Source organism: Amblyomma americanum, chromosome 11 (genome assembly GCF_052857255.1).
Source record: "Amblyomma americanum isolate KBUSLIRL-KWMA chromosome 11, ASM5285725v1, whole genome shotgun sequence".
NCBI classification, from domain to species: Eukaryota; Metazoa; Arthropoda; class Arachnida; order Ixodida; family Ixodidae; genus Amblyomma; species Amblyomma americanum.
This window is the reverse complement of record NC_135507.1, coordinates 125,955,656-125,979,357: the sequence shown is the minus strand read 5'-3', so window position 1 is coordinate 125,979,357 and position 23,702 is coordinate 125,955,656. Positions and strand designations below refer to the sequence as shown.

The 23,702-nt window shown below is 44.6% G+C and overlaps 1 protein-coding gene across 3 annotated transcripts in view; it reads left to right on the top strand.

Annotated features, from left to right (window-relative positions):
- The window catches only part of LOC144110976 (uncharacterized), a 28,544-nt gene extending 6,718 nt beyond the window's left edge, over positions 1–21,826 (top strand). For 2 of the 3 annotated variants that reach the window (XM_077644049.1, XM_077644050.1), the window contains exon 2: positions 19,702–21,826. In XM_077644049.1, the coding sequence (XP_077500175.1) occupies positions 19,724–21,757 (2,034 nt within the window). In that variant the 5' untranslated portion in view covers positions 19,702–19,723 and the 3' untranslated portion in view covers positions 21,758–21,826. Of the gene's footprint in view, positions 1–8,950; positions 9,515–19,701 lie in introns of all 3 variants that reach the window. The other variant, XM_077644048.1, reaches the window with a different exon arrangement.
- Positions 21,827–23,702: the final 1,876 nt, after the last annotated feature.

The window sequence follows — 23,702 nt, the reverse complement described above, 5'->3', positions numbered from 1 at the left end:
CACACACGGAAAACCCAAGTTTGCACAGTTCAGGTTATTCACACAGGCCCAATCCCATAAACGCGAAATGCACTGGTCTGTTTGAAATCCCCAAGTCAAGTGGTGTGAATTGAAGTCGCCGACCAGCAGCACATGCGATCTACTGACAGAGAGTAAGGAATCTAGCAGACACGTGTCATGAAATTCAAGAATGGGAAGTTCCACTGCCTGAATTTTGCAATGGACGTCCACTCGCTGAAAAATACCAAGCTTGCCCTGTGACAAAATCTGGATGATACCAACAAAGCAAACCGCCCCCCCTTGATGGGCGATCAATCCTAAAAATTCGGTGATTTTCCATATGAAATGTAAACTATTTAGACAACCAGGTTTCTTGGAGCGCAATTTCGTATGGTAAAAAGTGATTTGAAAGACTTTTTAAATCAGCATAAGCTGACTGCACAGTTTGCTAGTTCCCATAGCGCCGTTTATTTTTGCGTAGTAGTTCTGAAACACACAGCTAAAATTGGCAGCGGAATTTTATTTTGCTAGCCCAGGTATGCGTTCCATTTTGGGCTGCTTAGGCGACGTCCGGCATCTGATTTCCGTAATTACATTTCAAAGCCATAGCGTTAAAGGCCGCATTACGCATAAAATCCGGCGTTGTCGGCGTCTGCATTGGGAGCGAAAAATCACGGGGCATGGCTCTGGCAGGTGGACCTAGGAGGCAGATGGGCCATCTAGGTCACGTGACCTTGCGACGCCAAATCAACTTGTTCATCGGGTAGTGAGCAAACTGCCCACCGTGACAGATAACAGGTAAATTAATGATTGATCGCTCAGGAAAAGCAACTTTGGCCATACAAGGCCCACCGCTGGGAACACCTGCCATTGCGGGGCAGTGGCGCATCGCTTAACCACTCTGCCAGGATGGATATGAGGACTCCCAGGAATCTAATAATGTAGAGTAGAGAATGATGTGCATATATTGGGAATTAATCTGTTACACTATCGTGTCATACCCTTAAGGCAGAGCTTAAGTGTCTCCTCCAATTTTTTTTAGGCCGTGGCAAGAGTTTTGTCCAGATGGAACTGCAACTTGCACTACAGTTCCACCCAGATGGAACTGTATCTGCGATTAGAGTTACACCCAGGTGGAATTGAAACTGGGGCTAGACTTGCATCCAGATGTAACGAAAATTTAAAGCTATATCCGGGCAGTGCAGATTCCTGCACATTTATAAGTATTCTATAAAGTAGCCAGATGCATTTCTGTAGCCGTCGGTGGCTGCAGCATCAGCTGCATTCTGACAGCAGTGACGGGCCCAGCTACTCATAAAGGGCTTGAGTTCTCATTCGCTAGCTGTGTAAAAACCAGTCAGAGACACTAGCATTGTGCGCAGCTGCCGATTAAGGGTATGGGTTCTGATTTGATGGCTATGTGAAACCAATCTAGACCCTGTTGATTTGAGGTCTAGTACAAGCAGCCGTGGAGCCGTTAAAGAAGGGACCGCTGATAATCTTTGGGCCAGTCAGTCCCTTTTTATTGAGGGGTCAATGATTTCAACTTTGATCGGAAGCCCGAATTGCTTGCAGATTGTTGCATGACTGTTTAGGAAAATGGCAGTACCATTACTGCTAATGTGTACCACGATATACTGCTGCATCATTTCATTTTCCAATTAATAAGTGACCAACGGCAGTAGAACCAGAGTTTTGGTGTGGGCTTGTTGGCCTGTTTGCATAGTGCCTGTAAACTGTTTATGTATATCCAAGCCTTTTTTGCACTGCCTCTCCATGTGGTGCAAATGGCAATAGGGCTTCACATCGCGGCACAAATTGTTTCTACACTGCTTCTTTTAACAATGCCGTTTCCCTGATTCTGCGTGCCTGCACGGAAGTTGTCGTAACATTGAGGATGTAACTAAAGGCAGTAGATAGACAGATATCCTCAAATTGTACCTATATCTTACAGCATGAAGCAGTGTACTGCAAACATGTATAGCGAGAACAGGTGGATACAGCTTTGTCAACTGGTTATTCCAGAGGTAAAGAAATGCATTATATTAATATAAATGACCCAATTGGAGTTCTTTATGGCTGTTTAGCTCACATTGTGCAATTGGTGCAGCCGTGAATGCCACGTTTGGTAAATTTGCTCAAGGTAGAAGTATATTAAAAATGAAATTCATTTAGCTGCGCCAACACTTCTTTATTTTCAGAGAAGGCATCACAGTAGTCGTGTGTGCCCTTTCATAGTTAATTCTTAGAAAGAACAATTATGCATGCAAAACATCACATTATGTGATCTCACATTTGAAACACAGTGTCTACAGAACCATGCTTTGACTTCAGCTAGGGCACTTCCTTTAACATTCTGGCAGCTCATTTAGTACCAGCAAAGAGACACTTCGCTTAACAGGTCCCTGCAAGCATTGCACTTCACTTCAAGCACGTGCTGCACAGCACGTCAGCAGTGAAAAATTTTTTCACAACAGCAATGTTGAGCTGATGGACTCTGGGAGTCCTGAAAGGATTGTCTCCACTCTGTCTTCCCCTGCAAGGCAAAATTCATGTGACCATGAGCACATTGGAATGAAGCCTCCAAATGAGCTTTTTTATCCTTAACATCTCAGGAGGTGTAGAGTTCTTCATACGCATGTTCAAAGGCTACCTTTCAAAAAACACCCGTCATATTCAGCCAAAAAAATTGCGAGTAACTTAAAATCTCGCCGACCGTCCAAGAAGCTGTGTGGCCACAAAATGTGCATATAAGCAATGTATAGCTTTGCATAGCCATGCAGAATGTGACCATATTGCACAGTGTATGCCTAAGTACCTCTTTTATACAAAAGGGCTGGAAAGATTTGAACAGAAAAGTCAACTCGCCCAGGGAAACTTCTTGGCCCAGGTCATGTGTGGCATTTCTGTCTCCCACCAGCCAACCAAAAATTTGCTTTTGTTTCTCGGCTTTACTGAGAACGGAGAAGGCTCTTGGAACTGTCCTCTTTTTCGGCAGTCCAATTGCATTGACAGCACACCCCTCTGGCCGACCGCAAGGAGTGTTTGCTGCCTCAGTAATATCAGCTGACGTAACTGTAAGTACAGGACTTGGAAACATTGCTAACGCTCCTTTTTCTGTGAAGGGTGGCACATGGCCAGGGACCATTTCCAGTAGTAGTTGATGAGCAGTTTTCGCTGGGCTTGGGGATGATACATCTTCATCAATAATGGGTCCATTTATATCAGGGTGCTTGGAGAGAGTGACCAGTGCTTTGTTCACTGGTTCTTCTGGAGGTGGAGAAGAGCTGGGGTGAATCTGGTGAAGCAGTCTGGGGTGAATCTGCTTCAGTGCAGTTGCTCTGCTGATGTCAGTTTTGTTCGTTACACTGCTCCCCTTCCCACTCTTTCATCATCAACTTCAAAGCTTGCACGCAGTCCAAATACCACTAATTGCATTCCTCCGATGCCAGCTCAGTCAAGCATCTGCAGCACGGAAGAACAGCTTTATACTTTTGCTGCTGTGTCATTGGCCTTGGCTTTTTCGCTACTGGTGTGACAGGTATGGCTGGAGTGCTTGGTGCCTCTTTTGTGAACAGTTGTTGTTTGCAGTGTTAGTACTTTCTGCTCCACATTTCACTACATAACATTTCTTCATAAAGCTAAGGCCTTCAGCTCTTATTACAGCAAGGATGTGATGACAGGGCAACATAATTGAAAGCCTAAATGAACAAGTGCAGGTGTGCAATGTGGCTACAGTTTCACCAGAGCTTGACTGGCATCGCCACTTACATTAGCAGTCAGCTTTCAGAGCAGCATTCTTTGAGTATTCATCTTGGTGCTTTACGAATGGAAGAGTATAGGGGGTCAGTTGCAACTGATACTGCTAGAGATGTACCTCCACTTCCAAACGTGCGTGACGGTTGTAGACTGAATCTGCAGCCATGTCGTCCCTCTTTTGCTGCGTTGTGGTCCGAATGCTGAAGGGTGCTAGAACAAACTGCTCAATAGAGCAGTACGTGTGGTGCAAGTTGTTTGTTGTGCTATTAAAGCTCCCAGCTAAAAACTGTGGTCCTTTATACCATTCACCTTTAATGTTGCACGAGTTTTTGTTGTACTCCTGGACAGATGCTGGCACTGTAGTGCCCAACTGTTCAAGTCTCTTCGTCTGATCTTGCATGCACCATTCTCTGGAGAAGGTGCCATAGTTGAGGGCTCCGGAATAATTTTGACCACCTGGGAATCTTTAACATGCACTGACATCTACTGCTACTGATCCAGAGTACCCAGGTTTGAATCTGACCACGGCGGCAGCGTTTCGATGGAGGCAGAACGCAAAGGCGCGCATATGCTGTGCAATGTCAGTGCACGTTAATGATCCCCAGGTGGTCGAAATTATTCCAGAGCCCTTCCCTATGGCACCACTTCCTTTCTTCCCTCAGTCCCTCTGTTATCCCTTCCCTTAAAGGGACTATGCAATAAATTGAAATTACGTAAAGCAGATGAGAGATAGGCATTTCATCACTCGTCTCCCCAACCCAAGAATTTTTAAGCTAGCATCAATAACACTGAAGATATAGACAATTAAAAATTACACTCCTCCTCTCCCTCCCTCAACTCGTACACACGGAGCACCAGACAAAAATAAGGGAAACAGCTCTGGGACTGGGCCCCGCCCATCAATACGTCATCCGCTGACGTTCCTTTTGCAACTTCCGGTTGTCGCTCCTAGCACCCCAGCAGCAGCAGCGTCGGCGGCGTGATTGCGGCGCAGCAGGTTTCTTTGATTGTCTGTTGTAGTTAGCAGTAATGGGCCCGGACCTCGAGGCGCGACTGCTCGCTCTTACGGCCGCGATGGGCATCGAGCCCTATGCGTTCACGCCGTACCGGCTCAACGGCAGCGACGACAGTATCGACTCGGCGAGCCACTGCGAGTGGCTCCAGAACTCCCGACAGAAGGAGGCGGCAGAGGAAAATTGAAACCATATGTGTGAAGGCAATGCCCTGGCTTGCGCTTGCCTGAGAGGGTCGCGCGGCGACACGAGCAGACGATTTTCATGGCTACCGGAAGTGCGCCCGTGACGTCGTGGCTGCCGTGGCTCCAGCGAATGAGAGCGTGTGGTGGCCTGGCGACGTCATGGGTAGAGTGACGTCTTTTTTCACAATTTTAGTTTCAAAATCAGTCACTATGAGCACACCAATCGGCCCGCGAATTAAAAAAAAAACAGTTTTCAAAAATTTATAATAAATTGCCGCCTCAGTTCCGAACACTCATACTTGGTGTGAATGCTTCTTAGCATCATTTCTAAGCATTGAAAACATTTACAAGCGACTTATTATTCATTGCATAGTCCCTTTAAGGCATAGTTCAGGTGTCTGCCAAGATGCGGGACAGATACTGTGCTATTTCCTTTCCTCAAAAACCAATTTTTTAAGGACATGGTCATGTAAGGACATGGTCATGTTCTGCTGATATTGTCATCTTAGTGCAGGTGACGTCACGCCTAAATGTCTTTAGTGTGTGAAGCACACAGATTAAAATATTTGCCTGGGGAGGGCACTACTTCAGCAAATCTTGCTTGGGCAGATCCTTATCTGCCGTGATACATCTTGTCGTTGTCCATGAGGGATTGAGCTCCTGGAACTTGTCATGGAGCCACTTCAAGCTGCATTCATCTTCCCTAACAAGAATGACCACACAGCCTACTTGTGTAGCACCATTAGAATCATCATGAATGACGTACATTGGCATCCGACATCTAAAAGCTTGTATGTGGCATCAGTTTCCATAAACTCTGGGTATGCAGCCCTTGTATACCTCATTGAAGGGGTGGAAATAAGGAGACCTTGGAAGTTATTGTCATTCACCAGGACATGGCACTCAGAAGCTGCATGCAATAGGGGATATTCAAAATTCCACAGTGCGCTTTTCCACATAACAATGTTGCCCAAGACATGATGGCTGACCATGTGTTTCCAGCTGTAACAAAGTAGGAAAGACTAGTTTTGAAGCAAAAAGCTTCACTGTGTTAGGTAAAGCAGTCGTCGCATAGGCTGAAGAATGACCTTGAACGGCCTTCAGCCCATCCACGTTAGCCGTGTGTGACCATATGTTATACAGTTATGGTGTCGAACCCTTGACCCCTGAGACCTTGGCCCATGATCTTTAGTTGACCTTTGGGTTGACCTTTGACCCCAAGAACATCCGATGGAGTGATGTGAAGCCGCATGATGACATCCGGTGGCGGTGTCGTAAGACCATGTGATACAACGTCATAGCCACGTGGTCGTATGGTATGTATAGGGCAGCTGTCATGAGTGTTTAGTGGAGCTGCCATGGATGAGCCTGAGACGCTTTACAAGCGTGCTTGTTTTTCGCTGAATTCCAGGGTTAGCCAATTTAAGCCACTGCTAATTTTTTGTCTGGTTCTTCCAAAATACGTTTCTTATCTAGCCACACCCTTAGTGCCAGTAAAAGTTTGCCGGTGGTGTTGGTCCGGTGATTTCCAGAAACTGGATGCACCGCTTGAAGGCTTCTCAATGATATGACTTGCAGGCGAAGCGATTTAGTGAGAAACGAACTTTTATACAGGCTATTTACAGATGGGTACAAACAAAAGTCAGTATACGGCTACAGCTATCCACGGCCGGCCTAGCCGACCGCCTGCACAGAGGCGAGGGACACCGCGTCCCAACAGTCAAACTGGCGCGCCTTGCACCAGCTCTCAACGGTCACTCCCTCCGCACTCGGCCAGACCGAGCGCCTGCCAGCTAGGAGTCGCTAGGAGTCCCTTCGCGGGTACACCACGAAGATGCCCGCGCCCCTTTCCACACGTAAAAATAAACTGCTAACTGAGACTCATCAGTTTTGACGAATAGGAAAGCTCAGAACTGATGTCAGCGTTTTCCCTTACCCCCGAGTTCCTTCCAGGTGGTCTCGCAATCCTTCGGCAAGAAGACAGGGGTCCAAGGTCGAGGCAGGCAGATAGCCCCGCCGTCCAGAGCGGCGAAGGAAACCGCAAGAACGAATGGGGAGACTAACCAAAAAGGCATGAGTCCCCTTCTAACAGCGTGCACCAAAGCAAAACAAAATAAAACAAAACCGGATGCGCAGCCTAGGTCACTGCCCTCTCGCAGAATATTCGCAACACATGTACAAAAAGATGCGACAGCACGCCGAACCCTACAGTGCCTGTCCTGTAGCCCACGCAGTTTTCTTTATAGAGAAGCCGGCGATCTTGTCTTTGGCAACGTATTTATGTGGGAAAGTGCAATTGCAGAATTTTGAATGTCTCCTATTGAAAATGAGAAATGAAACGAATATGAGATTAAGATATTTCATGGCTTTCTACATATTCTCTATGCACTTTGAAAAATATACCGGGTTATATTTGCTGATGCGCAATGCGCATGATACATACCATAATCCTTTTGAAGGATTGGCTGAGGTCATTGTGCCTGCCTTCAAACACCTGGCAAGGTTGCTGTGGTCTTTCAATAAGACAACATTGCCTGTGTCCCGTTGAAATTTCAGCTTGACAAGCTTTTTATTTGCCTTGAGCTGCATCAGCTACCAGGCTTCATCACCCTTTGCGGCTTCAAGTAGCGCTTGTTGATTAGAGAGTTGTCCATATATGGCTGAAAAAAAAGAAAGGACCATATTTTAATGCATTATAATACGAACACTATAGTACATGATTAGGCATTTTAACTTTTTCAAGGTATGCAAAGAAATTACGAATTTGCTTTGCTGTCTATAACTTCGCCCCAACATAATACACCAGCACAAAAGCTGCAAAATTGATCCATTTGTTTTGCGTGCATACCTGAGGTATGGGATGGTTGTGCTTCGTGTGGCTTGACATAACCTTCTGGTATCCTCCTTCCGCTGACATACAACACTTGAAATGCACCGAACAACCACCTACAAATGTTGTGCGGAGAAAAAAAAATGTGATAAGTTTATACACATTCAGCTGGTAATGTGATGGATGTGAAAATTGGCACTTACTTTGTGTTTCTCGTTCGCCTTTGCTTTGCGATTTGAAGGTTCAGCCACCCTTGATACAGTGGTAGTGAACTTGATAAACAAGTATATACTGATTGATGTGCCGCTTGATCCCTTTCTGCTTCGTCACTGGTATGAGCCATGAGTCCTGCTTGTAGTACTGTACGCAGTTTTCATCGCTGTATGCTTTCACAACTTCGTTTAACTCTTCGAACTTTGAAAAGCCTTCATGCGCAAGTAGCGTGGCCGCATCATCCGCATAGTTCGCTGCAACTGCTACCAGCCTGCCACTCACTGCACCCAACGCCACCAGCCACTGTTCCGGTTTAGTGATGATGGTGATGATAATTTGGTGGGAGCTACTATAGCGCTACTTACAAGCTCAGCGCAGTTGTGCAAATGGCTCTTTGCACATGCTGATGCTGACATTAAAGCCTTGATGTTTCATGCTCCTCATCTATTTCCCATTTTATATATATGAAGTATATGTATAAAATTTACTATTGAATCTGCTCGTTACATTAGCTGGCCACTCGTTTTGATAAAGAGAATCACACCATCATCATCGCAGAGCCGTCTGAATCAACTGTTTGCTTCTATCATTGCCTGAACGAAAACAAAGCCATGCAGCAACAAATATTCGTTCACTTTATGATAGTATGCACTAATACTGGTATGGAACAAAAATGCAAAGGCATGTGGTTAATGTTCAGATGAGTCCCACGACGCTGACTTATAGTATGGATGGAACTCGAGCAGCACTAAATGTCCTGTCTGGACGGAACGCTAACATTGTTTTTTCTCAATGGACAAATACTTTGCTGACCTTGTTGTTCGCTTAACAATTCTAGAATCTATAGCTTTCTTGGTGGCTTATTGAAATGTGCAAAAATACTACAGGTGGACTCCAGGGAGCACGACACCGCACGCTGCACCATGCTCATCCTGCTGCTGATGTTACAGGTACTGCTGTTCTGGCTGCCTGCTGCTGAATGCCCCTTCCCTCAAGTCCCGTCAACCGTTCGCGGTACGGAGTGTGGAGCCAACGACCGTGTGCTCAGCACTGTACTCAGCGACACTCCGAACCTAGCCCGGATACCGCTGCTTGCCTGGCAGCCCATTCCTTCATCGACGTCATCAATCACCGGACCCACCCACACAGCATATATACCGCAACCCGCCGCAGATTACCTGGTGCACGACACCGCACGCTGCACCATGCTCAACCCGCTGCTGACGTTACAGGTTCTGCTGTTCTGGCTGCCTGCTGCTGAATGCCCCTTCCCTCAAGTCCCGTCAACCATTCGCGGTGTGGAGTGCGCAGCCAACGACCGTGTGCTCGGCACTGTATTCAACGATGCTCCAAACCTAGCCCGGATACCACTGCTCGCCTGGCAACCCATCCCTTCATCGACGTCATCAATCACAGGACCCGCCCACGTAGCATATATACCTTGACCCGCCGCAGATTACCTGGGGCACAACACCGCACGCTGCTCCATGCTCAACCCACTGCTGACGTTACAGGTTGGTTACGTGAACAATTCCAGTGAATGTAAAAGTAGCAACCGCTGCCTTGTGTCTTGCCCCTATGCGATCAAGTGGCGTCGCGCTGTGCAAATGTGTTGTGACTGTATATTATCCCACCTGTTATCCAAACTGATGTTATACCTATCGGGCAACGTGGAGCTCAACCCAGGGCCACCGACATTATTTGACAATTCATCCGCTCTAGAAGTCCTTGAGGACGCACAGTCAGCATGTCAAATGAGCTAAAAGAACTTAAGGCTATGCAAGACAACCATGAAAAACTAATATCCCAGCTAAACAACCAAATTTCTTTGTTGGAATTTGCTCATAAGAAGGAACCAGCTGATTTGAAAATAGAAGAAACTAACGAAATAAAACGTGAACTTGCTGTCCTTCAGGCCGCCAATATTGATGCAAGTAATCGTGTGCGAAGAAACAACTTACTTTTCTTTGGCCTTAAAGACTGTGAAAAAGAAAGTTTGGAAGAGTCTGAAAAACAGGTAAGAGCCCTTTGCTCTACTGAACTTGGTGTGCAACTAGACGCCGGTAGTATAGAACGTGCACATCGACTCGGAAAATACTGTACGGATAGACAGCGCCCAATCATTATTAAATTAGCTCATTTTAAGACAAAAGAAAACATTCTGTCGTGTGGACCCAAACTGAAAGACACGATCTACGCAGTCAGTGAAGATTTTGCCCCTGAAACTCGTCTTGCTCGTTCCAAACTTCTGCAGTTCATCCGCCCCCAAAAATATGCCTTCAAACTACAACTAGATAAACTGCACATTGGAAAAGGTGCTTTACTTGCAACCCCACTACTGACACGGTGACGGAATGTACAGCACGTGTTCCCAACGCCGATGGTAGTGAATGACGCGCAACGAATCATGTTCAAAACAGCTGTCCTGCATCTTGCCTCGACATCCATATCGCATTCACCAACATAAGGGGCGTAATTCTAAAGCTTGACCGGCTTCTTAGCTTTATCGACGACATTGACGCGCACATTATCATTCTTACTGAAACCTGGTTAACTGAAGATATCCTCGATAACGAAGTGCTTCCTGGTAATCTTACTAACTTCACCATGTGCCGTTTTGATCACAGCAACCATAGAGCGGGCGGCGTTCTAATAGCTGTAAGAAATACATTGTCATCATCCTTAGTGTACCACGACGACATACTCGAATTATCATGGGTTTGTGTTCATACCTCAACTGTGAAAGCTATAATTGGCATATGTTACTGGCCACCCGATTATGGGCCATCTTTCAGCAACTCTCTCTACCATAGTTTAGCATATATTAGAGATAACTTCCCCAAATCACCTATTTTTCTATTTGGTGATTTAAATTTTCCCCGGATTATCTGGCCTCTACTTAGCATGCCTGGTAAATCGCAGTCCATTGAGCCCAAGCAATTCCTAGATCTAACCCTTGATTTCCGTCTCCATCAAGCCATAACACTTCCAACGAGAGGGAATAACACCGTTGATCTCTTGCTGACGTGCAGTCCTGTAGACATTCAAGACCTAACGGCTCTTCCTAGACTCAGTGACCATGCACTTCTGCACATTTACATATCACTACTGCTGAAAGTTAGATCAACCGCTGAAAAGATAATCTTCAATTACAGTAAAACGAACTTCGATGCCATCAAAGCGGAACTTACACGGTTTTATGAGCATTTCTGCGGGTCTTATCTATCGAGAACAGCTAATCATAACTTGGAATTATACAAAACAACAATGATAAACCTCAGAAACAAATACATTCCAAAAATATTAGGTCTGATCATAACGAGTGCTTTACCGTAAGCCTGAAACGTCTCCTAAACAGGAAAAAGCGCCTCTATCGATCAGAAAAAAAATCTAACTCCCCTACTACATGGGACCGATATTATCAATGTGCAAAAACGTTTATTGAAGCATAACTGCTGCAAAAAGTGAATTCTTTTCCATCCATCTACTTAGAGTTCTACAGTCGAAACCCAACAAACTCTGGCACATTCTATCCCCTAGGTCTTGCCCAAACCAAATAGCGCTTATGGGAACTGATCGAGAACCAGTAGAACCAGATCAGTGTGCAAGCATTTTGAACCGTTATTTCGTCTCGGTGTTTTCTCCTGTAAGCAACTCTACCGCCATAACTCCACCAGAATCCTCATCAGTTGCGATGCCTATGATCCAGGTTGATGCCAACGGCATCAGTAACCTTATTGTTTCTCTAAAACTGTCTTCGTCACCAGGATGTGACCATATCAATGGTAAACTACTAAAAAACACATCAGCGACCTCGGCCCAGATACTACAATTAACCTTTACCCAGTCTTTACAATCAGAGGAAGTTTCGGATGATTGGAAAATTGCCCAAATCATCCCAGTCTTTAAATCTGGTGACCGCAAATTAGCCTCTAACTACCGTCCTATTTCTCTAACCAGTCTGCCATCAAAATTACTCGAACACATTATATCCACGAACCTAATGACATCTTGAATCTAACGACTTTTTTTATTCGCGCCAGCATGGTTTTAAGAAACACCTTTCATGTGAAATTCAGCTTGCCGAGTTCATACACGATTTGCCTGAATCCATGGATGACAACCTCCAAATAGATGCTATATCCCTCGATTACTCCAAAGCATTTGATCGGGTCCCCCACAATCATTTACTTCAAAAACTTTCATCATTAGGAATTCCTGTCAACATAATCCATTGGATCGAAAATTTTCTTTCACGGCGCAAGCAGTTCGCTTCTACAAATAGCAGCCACTCTCCTCTTTCCAATGTAACATCGGGAGTCCCTCAGGGCGCCGGTCTGTCACCACTACTATTCCTAATTTACATTAATGACCTCCCTTGCAATATCAAATCGGAATCACTGCTTCTTGCCGACGATTGCATCATATACAGAGTGATTAGGGCGTCGCGTCCAAAGATTCATCTTTGCTTCAGTCAATTAACAAATGCAAATCCATGTCATTCACCAGAAAACACACCGTGAATCAGCATCAATACAGTATTGGCTCATTTTCCATTGACCCCGCATTATCCTACAGATATCTTGGCCTCCATCTAACACCATCGCTATCATGGGTAACGCACGTTCAAAACATTTGCGCTGAAGCCTCTCACACACTTGGATACCTACGCCGTAACTTGAAGGCCGCATCCCCTGACATAAAAATCTAGCATATATAACATTCGTTCACCCAGAACTAGAATATGCGTCATCCATTTGGCACCCATCACAAGCATACCTCGCCGCTGACCTTGAAGCCATACAGAATCGCGCCATCCGATTTATAACATCTTGCTACTCAAGGAAAACCAGTATCACCGCGCTGAAACACTCCCTTGCCATTCCATCACTCGAGTCACGCCACATTATATCTTGCCTCTGCATTCTTCTACATTTCTATTATCACCCACGCACAAGACACGAAAAGCTACAGCCCCCGCACAGGACGTCTAGCCGCCTAAGCCATGACCGTAGCATTGCACGCATCAACTGTCGTACCTTAGCACTAAAGTCATCATTTTTTTCAGACGCGATAGCACTATGGAATGGCCTGCCAAATACCATCGCATCATGCACTAACCGCAAATCATTCCAGGATAAACTAAAGGACCATTTTTTATGAGGGCAAAAAGTTCCTGCCATATTCACCTCGGCACTTTGAAGAGCTATTTATTGTTACTTTTTTTTCTGTGTGCTGCCTTTTGCACTGTATTTTTTTTCATTTTTTCATGTATTGATTGAGTGCTGCATATATATATATATATATATATATATATATTAAGGAAGCCAACAGTCACCGAAACTAAGGTGCATAGGGGAATGTTTTTTTTTTCTTAATTTCTAATGCTAATCAATTGGTTTTTAAAGAAAATTACTTATAAACCAGCAGAAAAAACAACCATGCCGCCGGTGGGATCCGAACCCACGACCTCCGAATATCGCGTCTGGTGCTCTTACCAACTGAGCTACGGCGACGGCTGTCCAATCTGCTGCTTTCGTGGCAATTTATGTTTTTTGCGTGTAAGCGAACCTTGAGAGTGTTCACCAGCGCCACCCTCGTCCCTAGCGGTGGACGTAGCACGTATATATATATATATATATATATATATATATATATATATATATATATATATATATATATATATATATATATGGGCATGTTCAGATAAGAACGGTAATCGAGGTCCCATGACCATTTTTTGTTTTCAATTAAATTTTTATATGTGATGGGTAAATGTGTCCACACAAAGGAATGAACCTTAGTTTTGCAAGGAACTTCATGGTTTTCTCGGAAAAAAAATTGTATGTCACAAGAGGTGGAGTATGTCGTTTTTGCCACTTCGCAAAGTTGCAAGTTTGGAGCATCACTGCATGCACAATAAGTTGTTTTCGCACATAAGTATTTTTTCAGCACTTTATTACAACTTGCAATATACGATTAATATAAAAAACGTTTTCTTGCTGTGTCAGTCTTCTGAGTAAAAAATCGCAAACTTCGCTTCCGGAGCTGTGCGGTGCCAAAAAGGCACTTTTCAGGGCAGCCTTAGGGCAAGATGCGTAAAGATCTCCCGACTGAATCTTTTTCTCTGTATTTTTCAGCTACTTTTAATCACTTCAGGCAAGTTTTGTAGCTGTACACTTGACCTATATTTTTCAATATGGCCTCAAAATTGGCAGAAGTTCAAAAACTTCAAAAAAGTGACAACTTTGACTTGAATTTAAAAAAAAAATCATCATCAAATTTTATTAAAAAATGCCCTAATAATACTCAATACTCGATAATTTTAAAACACCAAAAAAGTGTTGCATTATTTTGTTTTAAAGTATAAAAATAAATGCAAAACTGAGTTCATGTTTTTGTTACCTAGAATTGCGTATTACTGCCTCTTAGAAATAGTAACTGTCGGAAATTTGATTTAGCACTCACTGAACGTGGTTACATTTCAATTACCACAATATGCGAACCATCCTGGATGTTTGTACAGCTTCTACTCGCTTGTTAGCGGCGTTCTTAATGCGTCAAAATGGGAATAAATACGTTATTTCACCTGATGAACTGACTGCTGGCGGTCAAACGTTTTTTTTTTGTATTCTCTAATTTATCATCGTAAGGTACATTGGTATGTAATCGATTTTTTAAAAATATTAGATAATTTGTGGGTTCCTAGAAAAAATTTTATATATAAAAATTTATAATAATGTATTTCTGAAGCCGACGTTTCCGTACCTGCATCTGTTTACCTCTGTGTTCAAAGGTTCTACAGGGCAATGTCAGGAGACAGAACGTCGTCTTCTGAGAGGAACAATTTATCTGCGAGATTTTTAATCAGGAGGAGTTTTAATAGGAACGCAATTTACAAATGGGATGCCGCTTTATATGCAGATTGCAATTCAGAAAATCGTAACAAGAAATTAACGGCAGCAGTTGAAGTCGGTATGCGCACAGTATATTGTCCAGCACGAAGCACAAACCAGATCACAGTCTCTTCCATTCCGAAGCAGCAATGGAGGCCACGTAGGATGCACTGCCTTCATTTGTTTGAACGTACTTCCACATATGGAGCGTCTGAACTCCAGGCACTTTCTTTGCCATTTTCCATTCTTCCTTCTTCGTTTCGCGAAAGTCTGCAAGCTCCCTCTGTGGGAGCTCCAGAATGGTGATGTTCTTTAGCGTTCCTTTAATTGCGTCTACGAAGCCGCTGGCTGTTTGTATGGACTCACTTGCAGGCTTCCGCAAGTTGTGGTGTGATGCTCGATGTTTGACAAGCCCATCAACGCCGTCGCAAGCATTTTTGCCGTGTCCAGTGGCCGAAAACATCCATTTCGTCTCTCGACATTCACTGCTTTGTAGCTCATGAAACTGATATTTATTCTTGAAGTGAGCAGGAGCCCCGTCGCTCACATATGTTATCTTGGTGTAGATTGGCGCGTTGTCTTCGAGGTGTGCTTTGATTTTTGACAGAGCCAAGCATGCATGAGCTGAATCATGAGACATATCGTCGGAAATTACGGCGTAGTTCCGAGTCGATTTTCTTGACGTGACAACGCAGGTAAACACGGTCACCTGCTTTTTCTGCCAATGGTAAGCTTGTACTGCGTCTGGAAGCACAACTGTCCAGTTTTCGGCGAAATCAAAATGCAAAACAATTGCACCTCTCTTGCAGCTGTGTTTTTCTTCATGTATTGCTCTTGCTTGCACAGATCTAATATAGTTGTGGGGAATCCATTTCATGGTCATTCTTAGACATTCTCTCATAAATGATGAAGCGGTCAGAGTCTTTTTAACGAGCTCACCGTATTCCCATGAAGCAATCAACACCTCGTCCTCGCTGCTCATTTCAAAATTTTCCGAAGTGAAAATGCCATCTTGTGGACAGTGCTCACAATTCCTAAGGAAACACGACGCAGTAGGTTCCTGGCATACGCAGAGGCTCTGCATATCTTCGGGAGAAAGCGACCTTCCGGACGCGTTCTGCAGTCCACGAGGCACAACTGAAAGTTTGCACAGCACACACAAACACACACTTGCCACTGTGGCGAGCATTTCACCCACTTAGGACGCAAGGATATGAATTTTGTGAGGCCAACCTGGGAGGCAGGGTGAGCTTGCTTGTAGAGGCGGAATGCTTCTGGCAAGGACCGCGTCATGAAGCGTTTAGGTATCCATTCTTTCTCTCCTTCCTTCTCGATTCTCACAACATCCTTTTTGTTCGGAGTCTGTCTAGAGCAATCGAGTTCATCCATGGTGTAATATTCTAAAACGGTGGTAATGTCTTCCTGTTGTAGTTTGCATCTTGTATATCTCTCCTGTGTTTACCATACGCCTTCCTCATCCACCATCTTCTTCGATTTTTGGATAACGTACCTCGTTGCCTCTGGAATAACTTCCTGCACATATTTCACGGTTAGGTTGCGTGGTAGCAGTGTCAGCAGCTGGCAACGCTCTTGAAAGGACGTGCACCTATTGCAGGCAGCATGTAGGTTGTCCTCCCAACTGCTGCATTGCGCACACTTTTCTTCTGACGCACGCGAAGTCTCTGGGACATTATATGCTGCCTGTATCCCCAATCGTATTTTCGTCACCATAGCTCTTGCCACCTCTTCCTGCTTTCGCTTTGCATAGGAAAGTCTGAGGCGTTTTTTTAGAGCGCTCGGTGGCTTTAGGGGCGAGATTTTGGAGGTAAGGCTGACACTTGAATTTAAATTTTCTACGATTTCTTCCCCAGGGCGGAATTCTTCTAATGTTTCGGTTGACTCCGCCTGCATATTATCTATGTCTTCCTTGAACCGACGGTAACAATTCTGACAGATGAAGTCACTTTCTCGTACTCGGAGAGCTTCTTCGAGAAGTAGGACTTTTTTGAGAGCAGCGACATTGAGTGTCTTTACACTGCGAAAATTACGTCCTTTTTCAATTCTTTGTTTGTGCCTTTTTGAGTAGTCGGCACAAAACGTTCGCCGCGGAAATCTCTTCATGAATGCAAAAGCTCACCGCTTCCGGAGATTATCGCGAGACAGAAGAGCAGGTGACGGATGCAGGGCCTAGAGCTGCTTTTCCAAAAAGAGGAGATGGACAGATGAATGGATTTTTAACACAGGCTGCCCGCCGTCGACACTGTTGTTCTTTCGGTCTGGCGTACGAGCTGAGACTGATATACCAAGTATGCTTGTCGAGGGAGTGCTCCAGCGCAGAGAAAACACGTGAGTACAGAAAACGACCCCACCAGGTCTACCAAGCCTGGAAAACGACACACAAAATTCGAGATCCGAACAACATCCGCTCACAAGGGTTATCTCGGTTCAAGGTCGAAGGCTGAGGCATAACTGCTAGGCGTTCGGTGCGTTGCGATGAAAAGATGATAGCGACGGCTAAAGCCTCGGTGCGGCGGCGGCACACATGATGCTGTGAATTTCAGGGTCGCGCCGGGCGTTATATAGCTATAGGAGCGGCTGCAAAGCGCGGTTCATCCCTGGAGCGGCGGTAGCAGTTAAAGTCACCTTGAAAGTGCGACGGGTGCATTAATTGTTTGTATAAACTACTCCTACACACACGTCACTCCAAAATAACGTGTTGGAATATGCTTACAGTAATTTAGGTCCCACCGTTAGAACAGTAGGAAAGCGAATAGGAGCTTTAGACCTTTGATTGTAATAGAAAAAAATGCTTACAAATTACACTTATGAACTCAGCAACTGTAGCGTTTAAAATTTACTTACAAAATACCAATACTAAAACCAGCTTCTGACGATTGCGCATTCTAAGAGGGAATACTGAGCAGTCGTAGGGATTGAAATCATAAAGTCCGTTTTGTATTTATTTCCATACTTTAAAACAATATAATGCAATACTTTTTTAAAGCCTTAGAATTACGAAATGTTGAGTATTATTAGGGCAAATTTTAATAAAATTCGATGATGATGTTTTTTTTTAAATTCAAGTCAAAGTTGTCACTTTTTGACGTTTTTGAACTTCTGCCAATTTTGAGGCCATATTGAAAAACATAGGTCAAGTGTAGAGCTACAAAACTTGCCTGAAGTGATTAAAAGTAGCTGAAAAATACAGAGAAAAAGATTCAGCCGGGAGATCTTTACGCATCTTGCCCTAAGGCTGCCCTGAAAAGTGCCTTTTTGGCACCGCACAGCTCCGGAAGCGAAATTTGCGATTTTTTACTCAGAAGATTGACAGAGAAAGAAAACGTTTTTTTATTTCTTCGTATAGTACAAGTTGTAATAAAGTACTGAAAAAATAATTATGCGCGAAAACAACTTATTGTGCATGCAGTGACGCTCCAAACTTGCAACTTTGAGAAGTGGCAAAAACGACATTCTCCACCTCTTGTGACATACGATTTTTTTCCGAGAAAACTACAAAGTTCCTTGCAAAACTAAGGTTCATTCCTTTGTGTGGACACATTTACCCATCACATATAAAAATATAATTGAAAACAAAAAAATGGTCATGGGACCTCGATTACCGTTCTTATCTGAACATGCCCATATATATATATATATATATATATATATATATATTTCCTGTTTCGATCCCGTGCATTCTACTTTGCATTGTGTACGCGTCACAAGATCGTTTGCCTGTTACGTACTGTTTTTTTGTTTTGTTATTGTTCTCTTTTATCAATTTATTCTTTCTCTGTTTTGACTTTGATTTTGCTCCCTCCCTATGTAATGCCTTCAGGCCTTTAAGGGAAAAAAATAAATGAAATGAAATCACTGCTTAAGACAATGTACATGGTCGTTACACTGATGCGTACATGTTTTACTGAGATTGATTCGCTTCAGCCTTCTAGGGATGCAGTCCTCATAACTTTTCTGTCTTGGTTATGCAAAACATGCACTCATTATCGACCCCAGCCGCCACACCAAAGCTGGCTTTAATGCTGCACAACTACATCTTTGTGGCTGTTTAACGGGGGTTTTCAGTAGCATTGTGGTGCACCAGATCAGGCCAGCATGGCTTCATAACGGTAGCCCTTTTAAAAAAAAACAGTCTGTTGATGCAGGGTGCATTTAGAAAAGCAGTGCCTTTCTGACGTTTCTGAGTTGGCCTATATGACAGTTTGTACTTGGAACTGGTTCCTATACACAACACGACCTGAACTTCAGATCAACTGACGTCAACTGTGCGGTGTGGGAGAATGAAGTCATGATGTTTTGAACTTGTTTGCAATCCTGTTACGTCATAAAAATGATATGCCTAAGCAGTTTGTCTTGTATTTTTTTTTTCCTCTTTTTCAATGGTTGTGTTCCCTTATGTTTTCGTACTCTGGAAAGAACCAATTTGAGCTGTACATTTTGTTAACTATATTTATTCATTCTTAGGTGTTTGTTGCTATTATTTTGTCGGACTTTGAATGGTTTGTTACTGTTTACTCTAATGTTTTTGCAGTCAGGTTATTAATACTGTTTTTTCCTAAAGTCTTCTACATACAACTTGCTACTCTTCAACCGAGATTCCTCACAAATGTTCAGTGCTGCACTGGATGTCTCCGCATAATAAATTTCTTTTCATGTAATACCATTTCAGCCCCACTCCCATCTGCAACGCTTTGGCGATTGAGGGTATTGTAAATAAATAAATAAGCATGCAAGGAGGGAATGAAATCAACGTAATGGTTGCTTTTTTTTTTTTTGCTCTTCCACAGGATCATTGGTTCGGCACTCACAATGGCTGCCGCATGCTCGCCACCGTGTCGGCGTGTTGGGGGAAGCCGTGAAGAGGACGTAACCAGCAGTCCCGTGGGTTCAAAAGTTGGGCCCACTGATGCTACTCCAGAGCGACCATTCAGCCGTAACGCAGCATCTCCAGAAGACAGTTGTGCCATCTGCTTGGGAGCTCCTGAGAACAAATCCTTCACAGACAGCTGCTTCCATACCTTTTGTTTTGCCTGTCTCGCCGAGTGGGCCAAGGTTAAGGCAGAATGCCCTCTTTGCAAGCAGCGTTTCAAGAGTATCATTCACAGTGTCCGTTCACTTGAAGACTACGACCAGTATTTTGTCTCCGAGCTGCAGCGTCCACCGGGAACCGTTATAGAGGTCTATGACCGGAGGTTTCGGTTCCCGACCACAATGACTGTCGAGCGACGGCAGGAAATCGAAGCCATGCGACAGGAGCAAGAGAGGCGCGCTCGCCAGCCTTCAATTGCACCTCAGCGAAACCACAGCCGGTACCTTCCTCGGGGCGCCATCACTAGCGCTGCTAGGCTCGAGCTGTACATCCATGGCCTGTGGGCCGTTCCTCATGCATTCCACTACCGTGAAGCGTCGCCCGAGTTCTATCGTGAAAATCCAGCATGCACCCACCGTCTGGTCCCTTGGCTGAACCGTGAGCTAAACGCCTTGATGCAGGAGCGCCGAGGCCGCATCATGTATGCCATGGATTACGTCATTTCGCTCATCATGGAGTTTGACATCAGGCATCCCGAGTTTGCTCGCCGGATGGATGCTCTGCTGCACGAGCACACAGAACATTTTGTCTACGAGTTTTACTCGTATGCCACTTCAGTGCATGACATGGCAGCGTATGATCAATACACAGTGTATAAGCCATACCATCTGGCCTTTGCCCATGAAAACCCTGTCAACAGGTTCAGGCAGATGCTGCTGCTGCACGCGCAAGTAGCAGCATCAGCATCACACGATGAGCCATCTGCTGTTGACTCACCACAGCCAGGCCCCAGTGGTCTGTCTGTCGCAAGAGTAGAGGTCACTGCCTCAGTTGCGGATGCTGACTCCGACTCCGACAGCTCAGAGTGCATTGTGGTGAAAGTGGTCAAGCCACAGCGAGAGCGGACACCTGTTGTGATTGACCTTTTGTCTTCTGATGAGGATGACAAGAGTTCGGCACAGGGACAGAGATGCGAATGTCTGCCTGAGATGTCCGCTGGACCGAGCCATTCATACCGCTCATCAATGGACCACAAGCTTCCCCAGCGTCATGCTACAACTGACTCAGCGTCGTCATCGGATGATGAGCATCTTCAGAGAAGGCACTCAGGGGCACGCTCACCAGGAGATTCCAGTTTAGCACGCGACAGGGGACGAGGGACTTCCAAAACGGAGTGCCCATTGCGGTCTGACACAGGGCGGCGAAGACAAGGCTGGCAAACAACCCGTGCCTCGGAGAGTTGGAGTTCATCAAACGAAGACAGCACACGAGGCTCCTGGGCGAGAAAGCGAAAGAAGAATTTGGTGCAGGGAGGTAGCCACAAACGTCTGCCTAAGGCGGATGCTGGGCCGCACCATTTAAATCAGTCGTTGGGAGACCGCTGGCATCGTCAGCATCGTGCTGCAACTGTCTTGTCGTTGCCACATGATGAACATGCTCAGAGAACACACCCACGAACCCACTCACGAGATCATTCTAGGTCAGCACGTGAGAGGGGACAACAGGCTTATGACAGGGGAAACTCTTTGCAGTCTGACAGTGGGTCACAAAGACAAATGCGACATGTGTCTCCAGCTTCTACCTTGGAGAGTTGGCGTTCGCCATCAGACGAAGACAGCACACAAGGTTCTTCGGCAAGAAAGCCAAGGAAACTGGTTAGTGTAGTTGGGGCTGTCAACATTGCTAGTAAGTCATCCGACCGTGAGCACCGTCGCACCCACCACCACCACCACCACCGCCATGACCAGAGGTGCAGAAAGCATGAAACGAATAAGCGCAAGCACAGAAGGCCCAGTCCCTCTCAAGAATTTTAGATCTTTTGTTTCCTTAATGTTTTTATTCACATACCTAATGTAAATAAATGCTGCCCATACTTTTCTTAAGAGGGTATTACTGTGCTTGAATGGCTTCCTTAGGACACATAATCGTGCAGTATATATATATGTATATATATATATATATATATATATATATATATATATATATATATATATATATATATATATATATATATATATATATATATATATATAATATTGATTTTGCTTGTAGGCGATAAAACAGCTAGGTATTGCGACTTCTATTCTTGTTTCAGCGATTTGTTACAAAGATGGCACAATATTAAAAATTTCAGGAATAGTGCAGGTTTATAACATTAACCGTTAACAGTCCATCTTCAGCCCTATTCTGTGCCTGTTCTGTGCCTGTTCTGTGCTTTATCATTTTTCTTTCCATAGATTTCTGGGCTGTTAATTTCAAGCCTTTTTATTAGCCTCCGTGTTACTGCGCTTATGTGCCTACTGGCAAGCTAGGTCTATTTGCGCCGTCCTCTTGAGGGACTCTGGCCAGCTGCAATTCATGACCTTAAAGTACTTGCTAAAAGCACTCGACACCATTCTTGCTTTCCTAGCTATTTTGCATGCGTAGCCCGGATCTGCAGTTTATTTTCTGTTTAGTCAGTGCATTTCCTTGCCGCCAATAATTCACTACTTGTCGTAAACTGTTGTCCCCAGACTGGGGAACATTATTTTTCTTCATGTTAATATTTAGTCCCCCTGGTCCACTTTGCCTGTTCAGGTCCTCTGTCATGCTCTGCCATTCGTCCCCCCATGTTCCTTAACAAGGCACTGTCTGCAAAATATTGAGGTGCTCTTCATGAAACCTTTATTCCAAGTTCTTCCCACTTTAACCCCTTAACCTCCATGGTGGCCCTGTGGCTTTGGTATTTGGCTGCTAGTTCCAAGGTCGCGAGTTCACAGTCTCAGTCGTGGCAGCTCTCAATGAGGCAAAATACAAAAACATCCCTGTCCTGGGCAGTATTGGCACTTGTCACAGACCTCCAGATGGTCCAAATTAATCTGAGTCCTCTACTACGGCATCCTTCATTGCCCTTGTGTCGTTTTGGGACAGTAAACTGTACAATTTACAACACGTAAAATACGAGACAGTCGTGCTCTGTATCAAATTTTTTTTCTCCATAATTGTATTTGTCGCGGGAAGACTGGTGACTTTTGTGGTTAATGCTATTTTATTTGGTGTACTTAGTCATAAGTGCAGGATCATTTTTTTTGTTTACCCCGTGAGAGATGGGCATTTGATGTGGATCAGTGATGCATAATTTTAAGCGGGAAGAGAAAAATGGCAAGGACTTTAGTTTGTATTTTTCTAAAATCTTCGTAAGAATTGGGCATGGTGGATTGGTCACAGTTGAGGAAAAGAGGTAACTTGCCGTCTCCGGCGCTAATGTATTCAACTAGAAGAGGTGGATTGTCACAGTATTTAACGCGACAATGTTAAGAGTCCCGGCCGGCGTCAGCGTTGAGTGAAAAATCCGGATTGGTCGAAAAGGTTGCTGTGTCGCACATGGAGCAACGTGATTGAAAAGTGATTAAGCATTAGTGTACTGCTGATTAGAAGGTCACAATGGCACTCAAAGGTCATTAGGACTTGGAGGTGTATAAAGTAAATCAGTGGTGCTGAAAAGAAAACTGGGATAACTAGTCTGGAATCAAACCCGGCAAGTCAGACACTCTACGTCTAGGCCATGCAGGCTTGTTTGTATGGCCTCATTAAAGCTTTGCTTTATGTGTATGTCATGTGGTCTTTCACATTGTGATTTTGAAACGAAACGGCATCCGTGTCTGCGTGGGTAAGAGGAACTGCCAACGGGACTCGTGAACACTGTCGTGTCCTGCCCTTAAAGGTGAAGCTTTAGTGTCCCCAAAATTTTTAACTCCATGGACTGCCCCAACGCCTCCC